At 51.3% G+C, this 20,599-nt stretch overlaps 1 protein-coding gene across 3 annotated transcripts in view; it reads left to right on the top strand.

Annotated features, from left to right (window-relative positions):
• Positions 1-10,017, top strand: part of NDST1 (N-deacetylase and N-sulfotransferase 1) — a 60,221-nt gene extending 50,204 nt beyond the window's left edge. For all 3 annotated transcript variants that reach the window (XM_072824515.1, XM_072824517.1, XM_072824516.1), the window contains exons 12-15: positions 1,250-1,420; positions 2,085-2,194; positions 3,922-4,024; positions 5,018-10,017. In XM_072824515.1, coding sequence (XP_072680616.1) covers positions 1,250-1,420; positions 2,085-2,194; positions 3,922-4,024; positions 5,018-5,137 — 504 coding nt within the window. In that variant the 3' untranslated portion in view covers positions 5,138-10,017. The remainder of the gene's footprint in view (positions 1-1,249; positions 1,421-2,084; positions 2,195-3,921; positions 4,025-5,017) is intronic.
• Positions 10,018-20,599: the final 10,582 nt, after the last annotated feature.

Raw genomic sequence — 20,599 nt, 5'->3', positions numbered from 1 at the left:
CATGGCTCTTCCTGACTTTTTTTTTTTTTTTAAACATTTATTTATTTATTTATGATAGTCATACAGAGAGAGAGAGAGGCAGAGACACAACAGGCAGAGGGAGAAGCAGGCTCCATGCACCGGGAGCCCGATGTGGGATTCGATCTGGGTCTCCAGGATCGCGCCCTGGGCCAAAGGCAGGCGCCAAACCGCTGCGCCACCCAGGGATCCCTCTTCCTGACTTTTAAACAGTTGCCTTCTCACTGTGTCCTCACAAGGTAGAGAGGGAGAGGGAAAGGGAGAGAGAATGCAAGCATGAGAGAGGGAGAGCACCCGCTCTCTCTGGTGTCACTTCTTTTTTTAAATACTTTATTTATTCATGAGAGAGACACAGAGAGAGGCAGAGGCACAGGCAGAGGGAGAAGCAGGCTCCATGCAGGGAGCCCATGTGGGACTCGATCCCAGGACCCCGGGATCATGCCCTGAGCCAAAGGCAGACGCTCAACCGCTGAGCCACCCAGGTGCCTTCTGGTGTCACTTCTTGTAAGGGCACTGACCTCATCATGGTGGCCCCACCATCATGACCTCAGCTACCTCTGATTATCTCCCAGGCCCCACCTCCAAATACCATCATATTATGGGTTAGGGCTTCAGCATATGAATTTTGGGGAGGGGACACAAAGAGTTAATCCATAAAGGACAAATTCTCACTTTAGTGTAAAAGGCTCTTAAGTCCTTTCTAATGTTGCTAAGCTCTACTTTCAACGAAAAGAGTACAAGCTGTGAGCTCAGGACCTAGAGCAGACATTGATGTCTGGCTGGCATTTGAGAACATTGTTTTATTTTTATTGTATTTATGAATGGTTACCTTCTTTATGTGACAACTGATTCTGGTTTTCTGTTTATGGAGGCGATAGTGAGTTTGATTTTGAAATAAGTTTTATGTGAATAAGAGAGATGAGTCAATATAAATCAAAGTACATTGACATTGGCAACACAGGTGGCTTGTGGGGGTGGCAGAAATAGGAGAGGCAGTGAGTGGATGACCCACATTTGGAAACTCTGATCCGATCCAACTCCCATCTTGCAAAGATGGAAAAACTCAAGCACTCAGGGACCGTGACTCTCTGAAGTCAAAGAGGATGAGAGGCAGATCCGGGTCTTGAACTGAGGGCTCCAGTCCTGGGTCTTCTGGCCATTTCACAGCTGCGGCCTCAAGACCTTTGTGCCTTCCATGTGGTGTACTGACCGTCCTGTCCCTTCCCCGTAGCACCAGCGCGCACACGATGACCCAGTGGCCCTGAAGTACACCTTTCACGAGGTGATCACGGCTGGGCCCGACGCGTCCTTGAAGCTGCGTGCCCTCCAGAACCGCTGCCTGGTCCCCGGCTGGTACGCCACCCACATCGAGCGCTGGCTCAGCGCCTTTCATGCCAACCAGGTAGCCACCTGTCCCGGACCCTTGGGAGGGCACTCACAGCTCTGGCTTGTGACAGCTAGCAGAGAGCTACAAATCTCTTTTGTCAGCCACGGGGCCAGAAATGCCCTCATTGGCCAGCTAGACCTTTGAGGTCTTTGAAAATTTCATTCGTGTTTATCCCAAGGCTGATGGATGAGAATCCCCTCAGCCCTTGTCCCATCATAACAGGTTCTGTGTCCCTAAGGGGCCCCTGAAAGTCCCAGGATAGGCTACCTTCCTGGGAAGGGTGTGGTGACTTAGAGAGAGCCTGATCCAGGAGGTAAGCAGGGCCAGATCACATGAGGCATTTTAGGGAAAGCCTTGGAGGGTTTAGGTAGGAGAGTGATGTTGGGCCAGAGGCTTGGAGGGAGGCAGAGAGGGATATGGTAGGATTGTGAGGGGCAGACAGGATTGGGGTGATAGCTACATCTCTAGGAGAGGGAAGCTGGCAGAGAGCAGGGAGTTGGATTGTGGAAGCCTGAGGTGTGGGGACTGCTCAGAAGTGGAAGAGGAGGCGGAGGCTGTAGAGTGAAGAGTCCCCAGTTTGTACCGTGGCTGCTGACCAGGAGACTGGGAACCTCTTCGCCACTAGCGTGAACACTGGAGTGAACACAGATCATCCTTTTCCCTTTTCTCTTTTCTCCAGATTCTGGTCCTGGATGGCAAACTGCTGCGAACAGAACCTGCCAAAGTGATGGACACAGTGCAAAAGTTCCTTGGGGTGACCAACACTATTGACTACCACAAAACCTTGGCGTGAGTATTGCCTTGGCTTTTCAACAGGGTGATTTTCTGAGCAAGCACCTGGACCAAAAAGCCAAAGTCTTGAATGATGGTGGGAGAGACACAGATAAATTAGAGTTAGCGAGTGTTAGAAAGTGTGTATGTTCCTGATGGCTGTTTAGCAGAAAAGCTAATATTAATATGGTTTGAGTCATATTAACAAAGGTATCAATTCAAGAAAAAAAGAGGTGATAAATATGTGAGTTCCACCTCTGGGGTTTTCTTTTCAGTCTGTCCTGAACATGTTCAGAATCTTTTATGGAAGTAAGTTAGATTAACATTAAGCTGCCCCAGTTCCCACAAGGGTTTCTTAGCATTAGATTATGATCTAAATATAATTTCAGGAAAAGGAAACTATAAATATTGTCAATGGCTGATAATCCCACTCACTCAGAACCTGGTACAAGCGCACTGGGAATGCCCTTCCAAGATGAGTAGAGGCCAACCTGTGTTGCAAGAGCTCAGGGCCGGGGAGTGGTGTCTCCTAGTGCCATATTATATGGACAGGTGACTCATGCAGCTGAATAGGGAAGGGGGGTCTCAAGAGAGGGAGGAAAAGAGTCACCTTCCCTGGCTACCTTCTTGAGAAAGTCATGCAGCAAGAATGTTCCCTTCTCACTATCTTGGAAGTTGAAGGTGAAAAAGAGAAACAGTCCTTTCTTTTACCTTGATGCAGACAGGAGCAACAGCTAAAGGTGTTGGGCTATGGTATCAGAGATGCCTGGTTAGGATCCCAGACCCATTACTTCTTTAACTGTGTGACCTTGGACAAGTGTTTTAGCCCCTTCAGACCTCACCTTCCTCATCTGCAAATTGGGGATAAAGGTGATAGATAACTCCTACCTCCCAAGGGTGACTGTATTGAATGAGGCATGCGTGTGGAGCTCTTAGCTCAGTGCCTGGCATGTACTGATGCTCAAAAATTATCATCTTCTTCATCATCATCACCATCATCTTCTTCCTCCTTTATGCCTACCCTGTGACCCATTCAGAAATCCCTGTCTCCCACACCTGCCAAATGTGAATTCTGTTTTTCTGGCTGTCCTCACGCCCAAGAAGCTCCTACTGGTTCCTGATCTGGGGTGGAATTCTGATGCCAGTGTGCCTCCCCTCTCCTTGGCGGCTTCAGATCTCATCTCCTCCCACAAAAAACCTTTGACTTCCAATCCTGAAGGCAGTCTTGCTCTGTCACTTCTGAAATTTACTCCCAAAGCCAAAACTTCCCAGTGATGGACATGCTTAAGTACAACTGCAGACACTGCATTTCTTGAAAAATAGATAATTTATTGAAACACGCACCCAGAAAATACCACGAAACTTTTTTCCCATTTTGGGTTCTTGGGTGAAAAACGTTGCTCGGCCCTGAGTAGGAGAATGCTCAGGGAAGATTTCCCCAAATCCTGAAGGATGGCACGTGTTCGTGTTGTGGGGTTGCTAAAGGGACTTGGGCTGACCAGCCAGAACAAGAAGAGATTCAGAGCATGCGAGCTGTCTTCGGCGAGGAAGAAGGGGGCAGGCGGGTTTAGTGTAGCCCATGGGCAAACCCCAGCCCCACACATCCATCTATCTGTGGGTTCCAGAGCATGCTTAGGAGAGTGGGTTTCATGGTCTAGGCACTGCCACTCTGTGAACATTGCCTTCAGGTTGGAAGCGGATGGGCTGGACCAGCTCCCATCCACAGGCTTTCCCCACCTCCACAGGTTTGATCCAAAGAAAGGATTTTGGTGCCAACTGCTTGAAGGAGGAAAAACCAAGTGTCTGGGCAAAAGCAAGGGCCGGAAATACCCAGAGATGGACCTGGATGTAAGTAGACACACTGCCTGTGGCAGCTGGATCACTGGAGGGGCTCCCTGACTGGCGGGGATTCAATCTCCCCTTTACCCTGCACCCAGCACCTTAATGGCCTTGGCATTCCTTGGCATGCATGTGGAGCAAGGGGGGAGCATGGAGTTCTTTTTTTTTTTTAACTTATTTTTTAATCTTTTTTAAAAAGATTTTATTTATTTATTCATGAGAGACAGAGAGAGAGAGAGAGAGAGAGAGAGAAAGAGGCAGAGACATAGGTAGAGGGAGAAGCAGGCTCCATGCAGGGAGCCTGATGTGGGACTTGATCCTGGAGTCCCAGGACCTGGACAGAAGGCAGGCGCTCAACCGCTGAGCCACCCAGGGATCCCATTGGATGGGGTTCTTAAAAGGAGGGAATATCAGCTGGGACATGCAGGTTAGAAATGATTTAGTCAAGTGAGTATTTATTACCTTGTGCCTGGGGCTGAATGCTGTGGGCTTTGAGGATGAATGGGGCATGTTCGTTGCCTTCAAGGGACTCTTAGTTTAGGAGGGAAATAGGTCACACACACCCATAAGAATACAAGACAGGCAGTAAGAGAGTCGTGCTTGTGTGCTAGGGGAACTCAGAACGCAGAGGTGCTCCTTGTGGCTGGGAGGGACTCTGGAGTCGGGGTGCAAGGACAGGGCAGCATTGGGACCGAGGCTGGAGGGCTGGGTGTTCTCACAGGAGACAATGGCACGTCCAACGTCCAACGATGGAGGAGTCACACGCTGTGACTTTCAATTGTCCTGATGTTAATCGATTCCCCCTTGTCTCCCCATCACAAGGATTTTGACCTTGTGTCCTGCTATATAGGAGTTTTCTTTCAGAGGCCACCTTTTTGAAGAAGATGGTGAATAAACTATAGGTGGGTGGGTGGGCGCTGACAGAGTGGTGGTTTCACAGAGAGGGGGGATCCCCCTCGGATCCGCGCCTCACCGAGACCCGAACTTTCCTTCCCGTTCCAGTCCCGCGCCTTCCTGAAGGACTATTATCGGGACCACAACATCGAGCTTTCCAAGCTGCTGTACAAGATGGGCCAGACCCTGCCCACCTGGCTGCGGGAGGACCTCCAGAACACCAGGTAGCCACGGCCGCCACAGCCAGACTGAACGTTTGTGACGGCCTGGACGGCCTGCCGCACGCTGAGCCAGACTGACCCGCAGGGTGGGGAGCTGGGCCTGGGCTGGCCGAGCACTTAGGAGCAATACTCAGCGGAGGCCCAGGCAGGGCCAGGAGAAGAGGCCAGGCGGGTCCACAGCGCCTCAGAGCATCCAGTGCTGGGTCTGGGGCCTCCAGGACCTCCCTGGCCACCAGAGGTCCATTCCGTTCTCGGCCCTCCCTGTTGGTGGAAGGGCCGCTTCCTGGTAGGAGGGAGTCTGCGAGACTCCTTTTCTGTCCCTCACTGTGTTCTACCAACCACGCCCTCCCCTTCACCCCGTCAGCCCCTGCCCCGGCAGGGTGTCCCCTCAGTATTAGCTGCCATATGTTCCCTGTCCTCCAGACAACAGGAGGAGGAGCCCCACGGGGCTTTTTGCCAAACAGGGGAGAGAGAGGGGCCGCTTCCCCGAGTGTTTCGAGCCAGGCACTTCGGAGGGGTCAGCTGGGTACCCAGAGTCACGAGGCTGGATGTGGGGGTGGCAGCCTCTACACACATTCTGGTTAATCCCTTCCCATCTCACCTGCTCTTTGGAGGAAAGAATCGCTGAGTCCTACAGCATCGACCCAGTCCTCAGGGCCTTCGTCGGGACCCTGGGGCGCTGCCGTGCCATCGGACCCCGAGACCCAGGCCTCCTTACCCCTGTTCCTCACCCTGGGATAGGACGTGTGGTATTTCCTGTGGTAAAAGGCTGAGGCGGTTCAGGAGTCTGCCAGTATCCATGTCCCAATGTACATATGTCCTCCCCATGCCCACCCCCAACCTTGGCCCCTGGCAGACCCTGGGCAGAGTGGGTGAGCCTGCCACCCACGCCCTTGCCCCAGCTACCTGTGGCCAAGGGCTCCTCGAGACCCACCCCCATTAACCCCCCAAATACTAAGAAGCTAAAGTATTTTAATATTTTGTTTTTTTTTTTTTCTTGGTGCCAGAGTTTATACCCTGGGTGCTGGGGTCGCACTGTGTTATATATATATATAATGTGTATATATATATATTATATTTTTTTTGGTTGGGTTTGTTTTTAATTCAGTTGTACAAAATGGTGGCAAGCCCCAGTGTCCTATCTCAGTGCTAGAGAACGGGATGGCAGGGAGGGGAGGGTGAGGTGCCCCTGGAAGAGGTCTCTGTTCCCTCCCCAAGTGTCGTGGCTGCCCTGGGGCTTCTGCAGCTGAACAGAGGTGGTGAGATGTGCAGGGAAGACCTACTCTCTCCAGGAAACCTGGCTCCATGAAGCGCAGTGACCCTGGAGGAACTTCGGCCAAAGGAAACAGCAGGGCTGGGGTGGGAGGCTGGGGGCCAAAGGCAGGCCTGTCCCCTCCCCCTCACATGGTGCTAGGTTGGGAGCTGCCCTGGGAGCTGGGCTGCCCACTGGGACCCACAGAGCTGTCTCCAGGCCCCCTGCAGACCATGGGATCTCGGGGCTGTCTTCCGGTTAGGGTCTGCTCCTACCCCCTCCATTAACAATGTGAAGTGACTAAGGCTGGGCGCCTCTCCCCAGCCCCTCCCACTGCCAGTTCAGCTTCCAGCCGACATCCAGGAAACCCTTTCTGGAGAGCCTTGTCTTGTGCAGAAGACTCTAGCATCTTGGGGCTGGAAGGGTCCTTTGATGGGTATGGAAACAGGTCCAGAAAGGCGAGGCGGCCTCTCGGGCCAAAGTCTCGGAACTGGGTGCGAGCAGGGCCGAGAATTGAACTCGAGGCTCCTGATTCTGAGTCCAGTGCTCTTCTTCCAATGCCACACTGCCTCTGAGCCCATCCTGGGGACCCTGCTCTGTGCCAGGCTCCTGTCTCTCCCTCAGTCACCCCCGTGGTCATTCCAGGATAGGGGACAAACCACTCCTTCCCAGCCAGGGTGCCTTTGAGCCTTCTCAGTTCCTGGTCTGCGTGTGCAGTCCTGCCTTGCTCTCCCTGAGAGGTCCTCCCCCGTCTGCACGGGGCTGGCTCTGTCTGACCTCCGAATTCGTCCCCTTGCCTCAAGTTCTTTGCCAGCAGTGGAGAAGAAAGGCGAGTACTCAGTGGGACAGCTGCATGTGGGTTCATGGTCTCCCGAGGGAAGCCTTCCCATCGTGCTTCTCATCGGGGCCTTTGAGCCTGAGAGCCCAGTGTCAACCCCGCAGGGGATGAGGAACAGAGTGTCTGGGGACAGGGTGGCATGCCTGCTTGTACACTCGGGAAGACTTGCCAGTGCCGTGGAACCAGACTCACAGAATGGGGCAGCGACTTCCATAGTGCAAACCCCGGGCCTCATCTCCCGTCTTCTGGTGAAGGGCTTGGGCTCTGTGGCCTGTGCAGACCTTACAGCTCCCTCTGTGTCTGGACACCTGCCCCCATCTCTGGGAGTTCAGAATGGCTGGTGGGCGAGGAGCTCCATTTCTCTTTGCCTCTGGCCCGAGGAAGGAGCAGGCAGGTTTGAGACCCCATGGGAGTAAAGGAAATATTGGGGAATGTTGTACGGGCCCTTCTGGGAGGCTGGGGTCTTGACCTGCCACATGTTCTATGTCTCTGTGGTCACTGCTACTTATTCCCTTCCCACTAATGAATCTTGCTCGTGGACCCACTGCCAGGACCTGTAGATATTGGGGTGGGGGGACAGACATATCCCTCTAGGGGCTCAGCTTCTGAGCACACAGATCCTCCTCATGAGAGGGGCAAACCAGAGGGCAGTGGGTACAGCATCTCTGCATCTTCAATGTTCACTAATTCACTGTACTTGGCCAAAAAAAAGAGAAAGAGAAAGAAACAGAAAGAGAGAGAAACAGCTTAAATCATGTAGTGGTCTCCACCATCCATTCTCTCGTGCCTCCCATGAGCCTTTGCCTGGGGCGGGCACAGGTAGGATGGTCTCCTGCAGCTGCCTCAGTTACTCGGTGTTCTAGAACTGCCCGTCATGCAGGCATCTCGTGCTTGGAGCATGAGTTTAAAGATGGGCCTCTCTCAAGCCTGTGAGTAGAGCAGCCAGTGCCTCTGGGGCCCAGCTGAGGAGCAGCCATCTGTTCCCAATGAGGACAACTAGGCTGACCCCCAGAGATTGGTGGCCTCAGTAGGAGCAATCCCCTTGGGTTCGTTATTGAAAGAGCAAGTGAAAACATGTTGTACCAATTATTTTATTATGAACGTTCACTCTCCTCCATCTAGATTTAAAATGAACATTTTGCCACATTTGGTTTCTCACTCTCTGTATTGTTTTTTCCGAGAATTAGTTTAAAAATAAGTTGCACATACCACGAGACTTGACCAAAATGCCTCCACCTGCATCCCCTAAGAGTTAGGACATCGTCCTACGTATTGGCCTGTATCACACCCAAGACAACAGTGATTTCCTAAGAACAGCTGCTATTCAATCTATATTCGCTGTTCCCCTCAGGTAACTTTTACACCTGGTTTTGGAAGCAGGATCCAATCTAGGTGCATACGTGACATCTTGTAACTTTGGTTTTCGTTCAATCTCTTAAATGCTGAAAAGTCCTCTCTCTGCTCGCTTTGGTTTTTTAAATGATGTTATTTCTGAGGAGAGCAGGCCTGCTGTCCTGTTGAAGTCCCACATTCTGGATCTGGGTGATCATTTCTTCATAGTGTCACAGAATACATCTCTCCAGCCCCTGTCTTGTCAAGGGTTATTTAGGCTGTGTGGATTTCTGCCTTTTGTGCTGACTTTATAACTTCACCCCAGCCTGAGATGCCCCTCTACCATCCCCTGTACCAAGTGCCAAACCAACATGAGGGCTAGGTGGAGCTCTGGGAGCTCAGGGGAGGCAAGGGAGGTACCTGTTGCAGCTGGCCTGGGCCCCTCTAGAAGGAGGAGGCTGGGCTGGCAGTGCTGGGCCTCCTGGGAAGGAGATGCCTCTGGCTCAGGAGAGCCTCTGCTGCCCCTTCTGATCCTGGCAATGGACCACAGGGCACAAATAGCATCTCTTTCTCTCTCTCTCTTTCTCTCTCGTGGCCTCCTGGTTTTTACTTCCTGGAGGCCAGTGGTCTGTGTGCACTGGAACAGAGCCAGGCCCCTGGGATGTACCAGGGAAGGGCCTCACTGGGGAACTGCCTCTCCCAAGCTGTGGTGTAAGGAGAAGAGCCCTGGGCCGGAGGCAGGAGATGTGAAATTTTGTCCCAACTGGGTACAATTAGTAGCTGCGTGATGGTTTTCCTCCCAGGGCCTTGACCTCCCCATTTGTAGAATGAACAGGTGAGGCTAGAGCAGAGGTTTTCCAATGTTAAAGAAGAAAGCAGGTCTGCTTTAGCTGAAGGGAGGGTGGAGGGCCCAGACCCCGTCCTCTAGGCAATGTTGGGTGCCTGGTTTGCAGCCCTGGGCTGGCTGCTCCCCAGGGCCTGCCCTTGCCAGCTCAGGCAGCCAGAGATTTTTTTTTTTAGTTCCCACAAAGGGTGGACATGGGCTTTATGAGGGGTCAATGTCAAGGGCCTAGGGAGACTCTGGCTGTGTTTTATCCTAATAAGTTCATCCTCCTTCTCTCCTTCCTCTCCCTGGCCCTTGAGGAGAATGAAGGAGGAGAGGGTTTTCTATGACTGTGCTAGCTTTTATTATCAGCAAGAGGGCTCCTTTTGTAATTTGTGCATGAAATTCATGTCATTTCCTGGGGAGAGGAGAGGGCTGCCTGGAGAGGGTGGGGGGCACGCTGGGGGAGCAGACAGGTTTCCTTCCCTTGTGGGGGTGGGGAGGGGGAGAGAGGGGGTGCTACCCAGCTCACCTGATCAGGGCTCTCAAACCAGCCGTTTTGGGTTGTGTTAAAAGTGGGAACCTTCCTCCATTAATGTACAATCTCGAACTAACTGCTAATAAAGTGGGGTTCTATTTGTACACACTGGTCATGTCTGTCTGTCTGAACTTTTCGAACGACCTGCCGGGGAGGGTGGAGGTAGGGAGGTTTAGACCACAGGCAGTCTGGCCACCCCTGGGTAGTGGTGGTGGGGGTGAGGGATAAATCATCTTGTTCCTCAGTTTCCCTCGTCTTTCAGGGGTATGTAAGAAGTTGGACTCAGTGCCTATTCCAGGAGAATTTGCTTAAAATGCAGATGCCTGGGCTGCACTTCCAGAGAGTCATTTCTGACATGTGGGGTAGGGCCCAGCCATCTGCATTTTAGCCTCTCCATGCTGAGGCACCCCACTGTGGGAAACCCTGGCTTTGACCCATCAGTCCTACAGATTCTAATTAATTCAGAGCCCCGCCATCCGAGGAACCAAATCTTTAGCTAAAGTACATGACTCTAGCCCTCCTAGCCTGAATGAGGGCCAAGCTTGAGATTTGGTGGATGGGGCAGAGCAGAGAGGCCCCAGTCTCCTGTCTGCCACACAGACCTCTGGACCCTGCTCCCTCAGAACCCTCTGTGAAGCTTTCAAACAATGTAAATTGCTGGGCTCTCCGAAATCCACTCATTCAGAACCTCTGGGAGTGGGACCCAGCAAAGTGCATCTTAACAAACTCCCTGATACACAGGAAGGTTTGGGAATGCTGAACCGGGCCACTGAGTGCGAGCCAGAGAAGGTCCAGAGGAACGTGGACAGCTGCTGAGGGGCGTGTGAGGACACAGCTGGGAACAACTCAATGCACGAGGGCAGTGCTTGCAGAGACTTTTACGGTTTGTCAGCTGTGTACCAGGGAGCTTGGTACAGGTCATGTGGCATCACCAACAGTATATGGCTGGAGGGTGTGTTAATGGGAGCAGTTCCAGAAGGTGTGATACGGAGATTATCAGTGGGTCAGTTAAGGGGTCCGGCCACATCAGAGATTTTTGAATTTTAAAATAGTCAATATTTGTTTTTAAAAGAGAAAATTGAAAACCAGGTAAAGGGGTGCTGTGGTTGGGGTACAGTCAGGGTCTAGACTCTCCCCAGCTAATTCCTCCTCTCTGTCCCTCATATTATCTTGGAACCCTAAAATTCTTTGAAACACATGGTGAAAATACAGCCCGCCTGCTCTCAGAGGTCCCAAAAGTCCGCATTTCTAATAGGTTGAGTGAATAAAGGCACATTAGACCTCTCCTCATCCTCTAATTGAGGAGTCCACTCAAGGAATCTTCTACTCCAGGAGCAGTCTAGGCTCCCAGAAGTAGGCATTTTCCTAAGAGTAGCCCCGGATCACATGCTTAGGGCAGTGTGTTTCATAAGAGCTAAATGCTGGAAACAACCTAGATGTCCATCCATAGGGGATCAGCTAAATAGCCTCCAGTATAGCCACAAGCTGAAACAACCTGATGACATAGTTGAAAATAATTGGCTCAGTCTTCAAGTCCTGCCAGAGAAATTTCTATGAGACTGACCTACTGTGTGACCATTTTTGGAAGGAATGCTATATAGTGTGTATTTTTCCTGGGAGTGCAGATACATACCTCTCATACCAAACTGGCAACTGGTTACTTCTGGAGGAGGGAGAAGAGACTGGGAAAAGGGTGAGGGCTCAAAGAGGACTTCAGCTTTGACTACAGCACTTTTTAAAAAACAAAGATAATCTTGTGCATCACTTGTGAAATGAAAGTCTTAATAACAAATAACTAGAAATGGGTGAAGCAGAAGGAGAGCTCTGGGCACCCAGATTGTCGTAGGGGTGATGCCATGAAGGCGATATGGGTGTCCTTGGCCAAGCCCTTGGGCTCCCATCAAAGCTCAGGGCAGTGGGGGGACGTTCTTGCCTTGCTGCAGTTTCCCTGAGCTCTCGTCAAGATCCTGAGCTGAGGACGCTGACTAGCTGTGAGACCGTAGGCAAGTCTCCCCTCCCTCTCTGACCCTCAGAGCTCAGCTCCCACGTGCTAACAGATGGGGGGAGTTAGAGCCCACATCATCAGAATTGGACAACTGACATGGTATGAGACGGACCCAGCTGAATGCCTGTGAAGTTTCTGACAAAAGCATGGCATGAATCTAGCCGGCAGATACATCTCTGTTGAGAGACAGTTTGCAAAATAAACCGGCCTGCACTCTAAAAATGTCACGGTCATGAAAGATAAAGGCTGAGAAATGGTTCAGAATTAGAGGAAACGGCATCTGGCAGTCACATGTCATGTGTGACCCTGGATGGGTCCCGGACCAGGAAATAATCAGCTCTAAAGGACCCCAGAGGGACCACTGACAAAATGTGAATATGGACTGTGTGGGTTGGATATAGCATCATATCAATGTTAAATTTCCTCCTTTTAATAATTGTACTGTTATTTAAGAATATATCATTTTTCAGAAGAAGTTCACGCTCAAGTATTCACAGGTAAAAGGGAGGAAATGGAGCTTCGATTTGGACTTATTCCGGTGCGGTCTAGCACTTGTCCAGCAAGGGGCAGTGTCAGCCCAGCTTCTCACTGCTAGAGGCCCTGCGAACCTCTCTACCCAAGACTGGGCTGGGCTGATGGTTACTGACGGCAGGGAGGGGGGCGGTTGGAGGGGAGGAATAATATTGCAAATACTATCTATTAAATTATATGAATACAAAAAAGTGTTTCTCATGTGTCAGGCCCTCTGCTTGTCAAGGACTAGCTCTACAACTCGCTGAGGTTAAGTATTAGTATCACTCCCATTATATAGATGAGGGATCTGAGGTTCAGACAGGTTAAGTAACTGTCCAGGATCACACAGCTGGGAGTCCTTGGTCTGTGAGACTCCACAGCCTGAAGCCCACTGCTTCTGAAGCTGTACTGCACGAGGCAGGGCAGGAGAATCTACCCTAGTCCACATTCTATCTCCAGCCACTGGGAACGCCAGACCCCAGGTTCCCAAATGCTCACCTGTGCCGGACATGGACACTTCTTGCCTCAGAAATCAACTGAGCAATCTTTAAAATTCAAATGCCTGACCCTGTTGCTCCTGATTCTGAGGCAGGAACTCTGGGAAGGGCCCAGGAATCTGTGTTTTACCAAATTCCCCAGATGTTCTGTTGTGTAACCAGAGGCTGGCAAGTCTTGGTCACTCCAATCCAGCATGTTGTTTTCCTGCCCTCTGCAGCACCAGGCTATGTGCTTCCAGGGTAGAAGACAGACGTGGATCCCTGCCCCAGATGACCCCCACAAAAAGCACCATAAATTCCCTCTCTTTCGAGACCTCTCTTCCCCTCCATTATGACATTTTTGGAGGCATATTTCCTCTGCCTGTCGAATCCACAGCCCTTCAATCTTACTTCGTACAAGGAAGTCTTCCTGGCTTGCCTCTACATACTCTCTGATCACAGATATCCATAGATGGTCATTAGAAAAAAAAAGGAAACATAATATTAGAGTATTTTATAGTAATACATAATATGATGTATGGATTTTATTGCAGATAATGTTATACTCTGTTTCTATTATCACATGGTAGATATTGTTCTTACACTACAGTTAGGTATATTGTAGGCATTTAGTCCCAGTGCATACATGTAGGCCTGATGGGGTAGCAAGAAGACCCATTGAGGGGACACCTGGATGTCTCAGTCGGTTGAGCATCTGACTCTTGATTTCGGCTCAGGTTATGATCTCAGGGTCATGGGATTGAGTCCCATGTTGAACTCCGTGTTGAGCCCCACGCTGGGATCTGTACTCAGCTCAGAGTCTGCTTGTCCCTCTCTGCTCCTCCCCCGCTCACGCTCTCCTCTCTCCCAAATAAATAAATTTTTTTTAAAAAGGCCCATTTAGTCTCTTAGCTCTTCTTTCCCCCATTTTACAGATAGGCAAATTGAGGCCCAAGGGCAGGTAATGGGGCTCTGGGGACCTTAAAGGTCCTTGGTCCCCCATTCTATCCATGTGGATGAAGCTCACCCAAGACACCTCTTCCCCCCAAGTGTCTAACTGCCTGGCAGTTAGCAGCCTGTGGTCTAAGGAGCAGAGGCAGAGGGAAGACCTCAATGGCCAGCCCAGCCCCCTATCCAGCCCGTAGTGTGAAGGAGAGCCAGGACCATCTGCACAAGCTGGAGTCAGTTACCCAGCTGTTTATGGGTCTTTGCCTCTGGTGTTTATAGTTCCGCCTTTGGGTCTGCTTTGCGTCCCCACTAATTAGAACAATACTCCAGGAGGCAGCGCGGACTGGTGGGGGACCACTGATGGGGAGCAGGGGGCTGGACCTGTGCCCTGGCTTGTGCCTTGCTTCGCTCCAACAAGGATTTCAGGCCTTTCTCAAGGACACAGAAGGGACAGCAAGATGGCGTCAATTAAAATCAGGTGAGAAAACAGGCGGATGGGGGGGTGCGGAGAATGTGGAGGCAAGATAAAGGCTCAGAAATGCAGGCAAAATTTGGGGCAAGATCTTTCCTTTTAAGAAAATGCATTTTTAAAAAAATCACAAAAATTGTAGATGTCCATTGTGGAAAATTGAGAACATACAAATGAGAAGAAAATTTTTGAAAGTGTATCCCACCACTCAGGATAACCACTGTTCCTATTTTAGGACTTTGCCCTTCTGTCTGATGTGTCAAGTTGTTCTTGTAGAAATGGGAGTGTACTGACATTCTGTTCTGCAAACCTCTTTTTAATCCTAATAAATTGCCAACATTTTTATGTGTTATTAAATATTTTTCTATGACATCAAGTTCTGTTGTTTCCATTTTTATTGTGACAGGATTGTTGTGAAAGAATTGGGATCACCAGTGAAGTGCACGAAATCTGAAGCATGAGTGTCCCTGTTGGTCCCAGTGGTCCCTGGGGTAGCACTTCCAACTCTTTGGTGGGACTCCTTCACACATTGTCCTATGCACACGTAAAGCTGGGTCGTAGTTTATTTAAATGATCCCCTTGCACTGGACATCAAGGTTAGGCACCCAGCTGTGGCCTGAAGCCCACGGGCAGCCCATGTGTTCTGGGAAACCTCCTAATACCAAAAGCAGATTAGTTTCTCCCAGAAAATCTCATCAGTGCATCAAAGTGAGTGATGTCCTCAGCAACATGCTAGTGAAAAATTCAAGAATGAATTCTGTGGGGCTGCTTCCTTATGCGGTCATGTTTGTTTATATTCTTTTAATTAATACAAGTAATTTACATTTGTTGCAGAAATTTAAAAAAATACAAATAAACCAACCTAAGAAAATTAAAATTACTCAACATAGCAATAAATACTGCCCACGCTTTGGTGTATATATAATCAGCAAAGCCCATGTCTATTGGATGCCTGGTCTGTGCCAGTCTCACTGTGCTAAGTGCCTAGTACATATCATAGGACCGGTGTCTTCCTCACTTGGAAAAATGATACAAGCCCAGCTTTTAGGTTTGGAGTCTGTTGTCTCCTGGGTACAGGGTGGCAGAGTCGGCCCTTGGACCCAGGCCTTCTAGTTTCCAAGTCTATATCCTTATCCTACAACCTTGCTTCTTTTACCTATCTGCCCAGAGGCTGGTTTTCCTCTTCCAACATAATGTTTCCTAATCTTTTTTTTTCTCTTAGTGATAAATTATGACTATCTTCAGATGTCATTAAAAATTCCTCCTCATGGGATTTAGTTTGTGAATGTACCACACTTTATTTAATAGTTGAATACATGCATTATTTTAGATTTTTAGTATCCTAAACAAAGCCACACTGGACGTTTTTGCTGCTTAACCCTTGAGAATGTCCATAGTTATTCCCACGGGGCTGCTTTCTCTAGTGGTCCTCACTGACCCATCACACCAAAGGGCAAAGGGGTCAGGGTGGTTGGGATATGTGAGATGTGCATACCCTGGTCCTGACTGAGCTGGTGCTACTTGAGAGGGACATTTTATCTATAGAAGAAGATGGCAGAAAAGGCTTATTCTTTATTTTATTTTTTTAAGATTTTATTTATTCATGAGAGACACAGAGAAAGAGGCAGAGACACAGGCAGAGGGAGAAGCAGGCTCCATGCCGGGACCCTGATGTGGGACTTGATCCCGGGTCTCCAGGATCACACCCTGGGCTGAAGGCAGCGCTAAACCGTTGAGCCACGGGGCTGCTCAAGGCTTGTTCTTTAAATTGTGCTCCAGAGGAGCACTGGGTAGCTCAGTGGTTGAGTGTCTGCCTTTGACTCAGGTCGTGATCCCTGGGTCCTGGGATGGAGTTTGGCATCAGGATCCCTGCAGGAAGTCTGCTTCTCTCTCTGACTCTCTCTCTCTCTCTCTCTCTCTCTCTGTGTGTGTGTGAATCTCATGAATAAATAAATAAAATCTTAAAAATAAATAAAATAAACTATGCTCCAGAGATAGTTTCTCATTGGAGCTCAGAGAAACCACTGAAAGGCTAAGAGCTAGAAATGAACCGCTCAGCAAATGATCCGCACTTAGTCACATGAGTGCATCTCCCTTGACTCCATAGACATTTGAGTCAGTAAAAGAAGAAGAGGGACACCTGGGTGGCTCAGCAGTTGGGTGTCTGCCTTCGGCTCAGGGTGTGATCCCAGTCTGGTCGTCCCGCATCGGGCTCCCTGCATGGAACCTGCTTCTCCCTCTGCCTATTCTCTGCCTCTCTCTCTGTGTGTCTCTCATGAGTAAATAAATAAAACCTAAAACAAAACAAAACAAAACAAAACAAAAAACAGAAAAGGAAGAAGAGAAAACCAGTCTGAAAAAGGTGATGTTCCATCTCCAACAGAGGGGAGAGGAAGCATCTCCTTCCTCCACAGAGATAGATTAGATTCTGAATTTGGGGCCAGTCCCAGAGAAAGTCCATGAGGCCCTAGGGAGGGCCCTGCTCCCAGAAACACCTGGGAGGATACTCTGGAGCCCAGGGGGGCAGATTGGGCATCCTGGCACAGAGTGCCTGGCTGGCTTTTGGAAGACTACCCAGCCAGGGCGGGGAAAGAGGGGTGTCCCAGCAGGTGAAATCATGAGCAAAGCCTGGAGGTGAGGGACAGAGAGCCAAGGGCTGCTGGGCACCTGAGGGGCCTCAGCCTGGAGAGTAGAGAAGGTTGGGGGGGAGGGAGGGTGGTTTAAGGAAGGAAGGGTGATAAAGCTGGAGGCTTTTGCAGGGTCTGTGGGGCTTTGTTCAAGGGGAAAGGATTCTGCACGTGACTGTCTGCTGGCAGGACCCGTGTACTGGTTCAGTACAAAGAAACATGAGTTTTTCGCCTCTCCCTGACACTTCCTCCCTCCCTCCCTCCCCTCCATTCTCCAATGCCCAGAGGCTTCTTCTCTGTGAAGTACTCAGCCTGGTGGTGGGAGAGAGGTGGGAAGGAGGACATGGGTCCTTGGGCCCTGGGTCCTGGGTCCTCGGAAACTCTGGGCGGAGAAAGAGGCTGAGCAGCGATGCTCAGGAACCGGCCCCCACCAGCCCTGTGCACTGGAGGCCCTCAGAACAGGAGCTCTCAGCTGGTGGATGGGTGTCCTGTGCCCACCACCAGGGCAGCAGGTGGAGTGGAAGGCAAGAGTCTGGGCTCGGGAGCAGCATGGCACCCGGCCTCACACCCTAGCTCTGCTTCCCTGCAGCTGTGTGGCTGCAGCCCGAGTGCTTTCCCTTTCTGAGTCATGGTTTTATTATGTGTAAGATGGAAACATTAATAGAAGGAGGCGGAGGATGAAATAACACGATGCCCCTGACCTGCAGAGCACAGCACCCAATAAGTGCTCAGTAAACATTAGTTATGGCTGTGCTGGCTACCCTGAAGCTGTCCTGTGTTGGGGTGCTGGCTCTGCTCCCTTGGGGAGCCCAGCCGAGGGCTTCTTCTATGCTCCCCTCCCTTCAAAGCATGGAGGGAGCCGGTGGAAGCAGTTGATTTCACCTTGGCAAATGAAGTCGCCTGCTCTAAGCAAGGTCCTCTCCCTTCCCTGGCCTAATCTAGTCTGTGAGCCTCCTGCCCTGGCTCCCCTGACAGGTCCAGCTGGACCCCAGGAAGAGCGCCTGCATGTTGCCCCTTACTGCACACTGGGCATCATCTCCTGGGATTCTCACCCCCCCTTGAAGGGGGCTCATTACTGCCCTTCTCCTGGAGCCGAGGCCTAGAGATGTCTGGTGAGTTGTGGGCGCCAGGGCCAGGATCCCACTCTTCTCTGTCTGACCATAGGGCCTGGCTCCTCAGTGTGTGCCATTCTGCACCCTAGCCCATCCCCCATCAGAGGTCCCCTCACACTCCCACTTCCCCCAGGAGGCCGGCCCACCTGGCTGCCCGCTTATGTTTGCGTTTGCGAGGTGAGCCCTGCAGGGCTCTCACAAGGCACCATTCATCCCGCAGGCTGCTGATTGAAACCATGTGTGGTGTAGCCGGCCAAGGTGGCGGCAGCTCCGGAAGCCAAGCCTGGCCCTGGGCCTGTGGGCCCTGGGAGGATTGGGGGAGGAGGGCCAGCCGACCTACAGGCCTGCCGGGTTGGGGGGAGCTCCGGGGCAGGGCTGACCTCCTCCCCCCACCAGTGCACGGTGCACACGCCCAGAGGACCCTGAGCCCTGGGCCCATACTGGGGACCTGGGAGGCAGAGAGGCCCCTCCCAGGTGAGGGAGGACCTGGGCCTGCAGAGTCTCAGGGTCCTTTCAAAGGCTGTCCTTGGCAGGGCTGGCTGCTAAGGAAGGTGTGTGTATGCACGTGCATGTGTGTACACACATGTGTGTGCCCATGCATGTGTTTCTGTGTCCTGAAATCTATGCAGGGCACCCTGAGCCCTGGGACTTATTGTCACCTGGGGATTTCTAAAGCGCAGTTTGGTGCCATGATTAAGACCATAGGCACTGGAGGCTCACAGACCTGGGTTTGAATTCCACTTCTGCTGCTTCCTAGCTGTGTGACCAGAGGCCAGCTGCCTAGCCTCTCTGAGCCCTTCTCATTCACCAAATGAGGACTAAGGCTTGGTCAGAGGGTCTGAACAACGACATTGGTTGGGGTGGGGTTTTGGGTGTTTGTGGCTGGTTCTGCTGAGGTGCCATCTTTAGGGCTCCTAAAGTCATTCTGGCCCTAACTCCTGACCTCTGAGCTGTGGCTTGTCTGGGAGTCTGGAGGGTGCTAAGTGTGGGGTGTCTGTGTTTCCTCTGAGGCCTAAAGGCTCCAGTTAGTGGAGGTGAGCCGAGGAGCATTGGCTCCCCAGCTGGTGTGAGGTGCGGCTGAACTAACCACCCCCTCCCAGGGCAAGAACAGAGCAGAGCATTGTTCACGGGGCTGCCTCCCTGGCACTGAGGGCCCCTCAGGAAGGGGCGTGCAGGCCAGGCTGGGGCCAGCAGTGACCACAGTCTTGGCTGAGCCAGGACCCTTCAGAGGCCTGGTGTCCCAGAAGGCGCTCTGGTTTCCCAAGGAATGTGCTTTCTACTGGGCCACTCAGGTCCTGTCCAGTCTGAGGCTGGTTACAGAGATACTTTGAGGGCATTTGGTCCTGGCTGAGTGTCTCCCACAGGATGGACTTGGGACATCCCCGAGGGTGGACTAGCTCCAGAATAGGAGCTCCCTGGAGACAGGCGGCCCTGGCTGGGCTCCACCCTGTGCTCTAGGGCATCCAGACCCTCCCATGTCAGTCCCAAAAGAGCCTCGCCCCTCCTGAAGCCCTGAGGGAGAGGGTTCCCTGACACGTAGAGCATTCAGGTGCAAAAGCTCATCCATCATTTTCCTTTGAGGTAGACAGCGGAGGTAAGGGGACTGAGAAGGTGGCTGTTGAGAGGAGGGGAAGCTGAGAGGATGTGAAACAGCCCTCCACTTCCTGGCTGAGCGACCAGGGTGGTCACCTACCGTCTATGAACCTCTCTACCTGCTTCTAAAGCAGAGAGAAGAAGTCCACAGAGGGCTATGTGAGGGCTGAGGAGGAGCAGGTAGTGATGCAGAATGGAGGAGGTTGGGGGAGGCGGTGGTGAAGAGCATGCACTGGGAGCAGCTGGCTTCAAACCCCAGCTTCCTCTTTCTCTGCTGTGCAACCTTGGGCAAGTGGCTGGCTGGCTGGCTTTCTTCCTTCTTTTCTTTTTAAGATTTATTTATTATTTTAGAGAGAAAGAGGGAAAGCATGAGTGGAAGGGGCAGAGGGAGAAGGAGAAAGAACCTCAAGCAGACTCCTCAATGAGCACAGAGTCCGTCACAGGGCTCCATCTCATGACCCTGAGACCACAACCTGAGCGGAAACCAAGAGTCTGATGCTCAACTGACTGAACCACCCAGGCACCCCAAGTCACTTTCTTCTAGAAAAAAGAGTCTTAAAAAAATCTTCCTCATGAGACTTTTAGAGAAACAAATTAGTTGACACGTAGCCATGGGCTTGGTTGGCGTCCCACTCGGCCCTCACTGTATTGGTCAGTGTTATATGCTGCAGTGCCCAGCTATCCAGTCAAGCACCTATATAGGTGTTCCTGGGAAGGTGACTAATAGATGTGATTGCAGTCCACAATCAGTTGACTTTTAGTGAAGGTGATTATCCTAGATAATCTGGATGGGCCTGATTGAATCAGGTAGAAGGCCTTCAGAGCAGAGCCCAGGAGTCCCTGATGGATAGATTCTACTTGGGCCTGACAGTTCCAGTGTGCCCTTCCTGACAGCCTGCCCTGCTGTAGGAGGCAGGGTTTTCCCAAAAAAACAGAACCCATA

The sequence above is a fragment of the Canis lupus genome, chromosome 4 (assembly GCF_048164855.1).
Source record: "Canis lupus baileyi chromosome 4, mCanLup2.hap1, whole genome shotgun sequence".
Lineage (NCBI taxonomy): Eukaryota > Metazoa > Chordata > Mammalia > Carnivora > Canidae > Canis > Canis lupus.
This window is presented reverse-complemented; position numbering and strand designations above follow the sequence as displayed.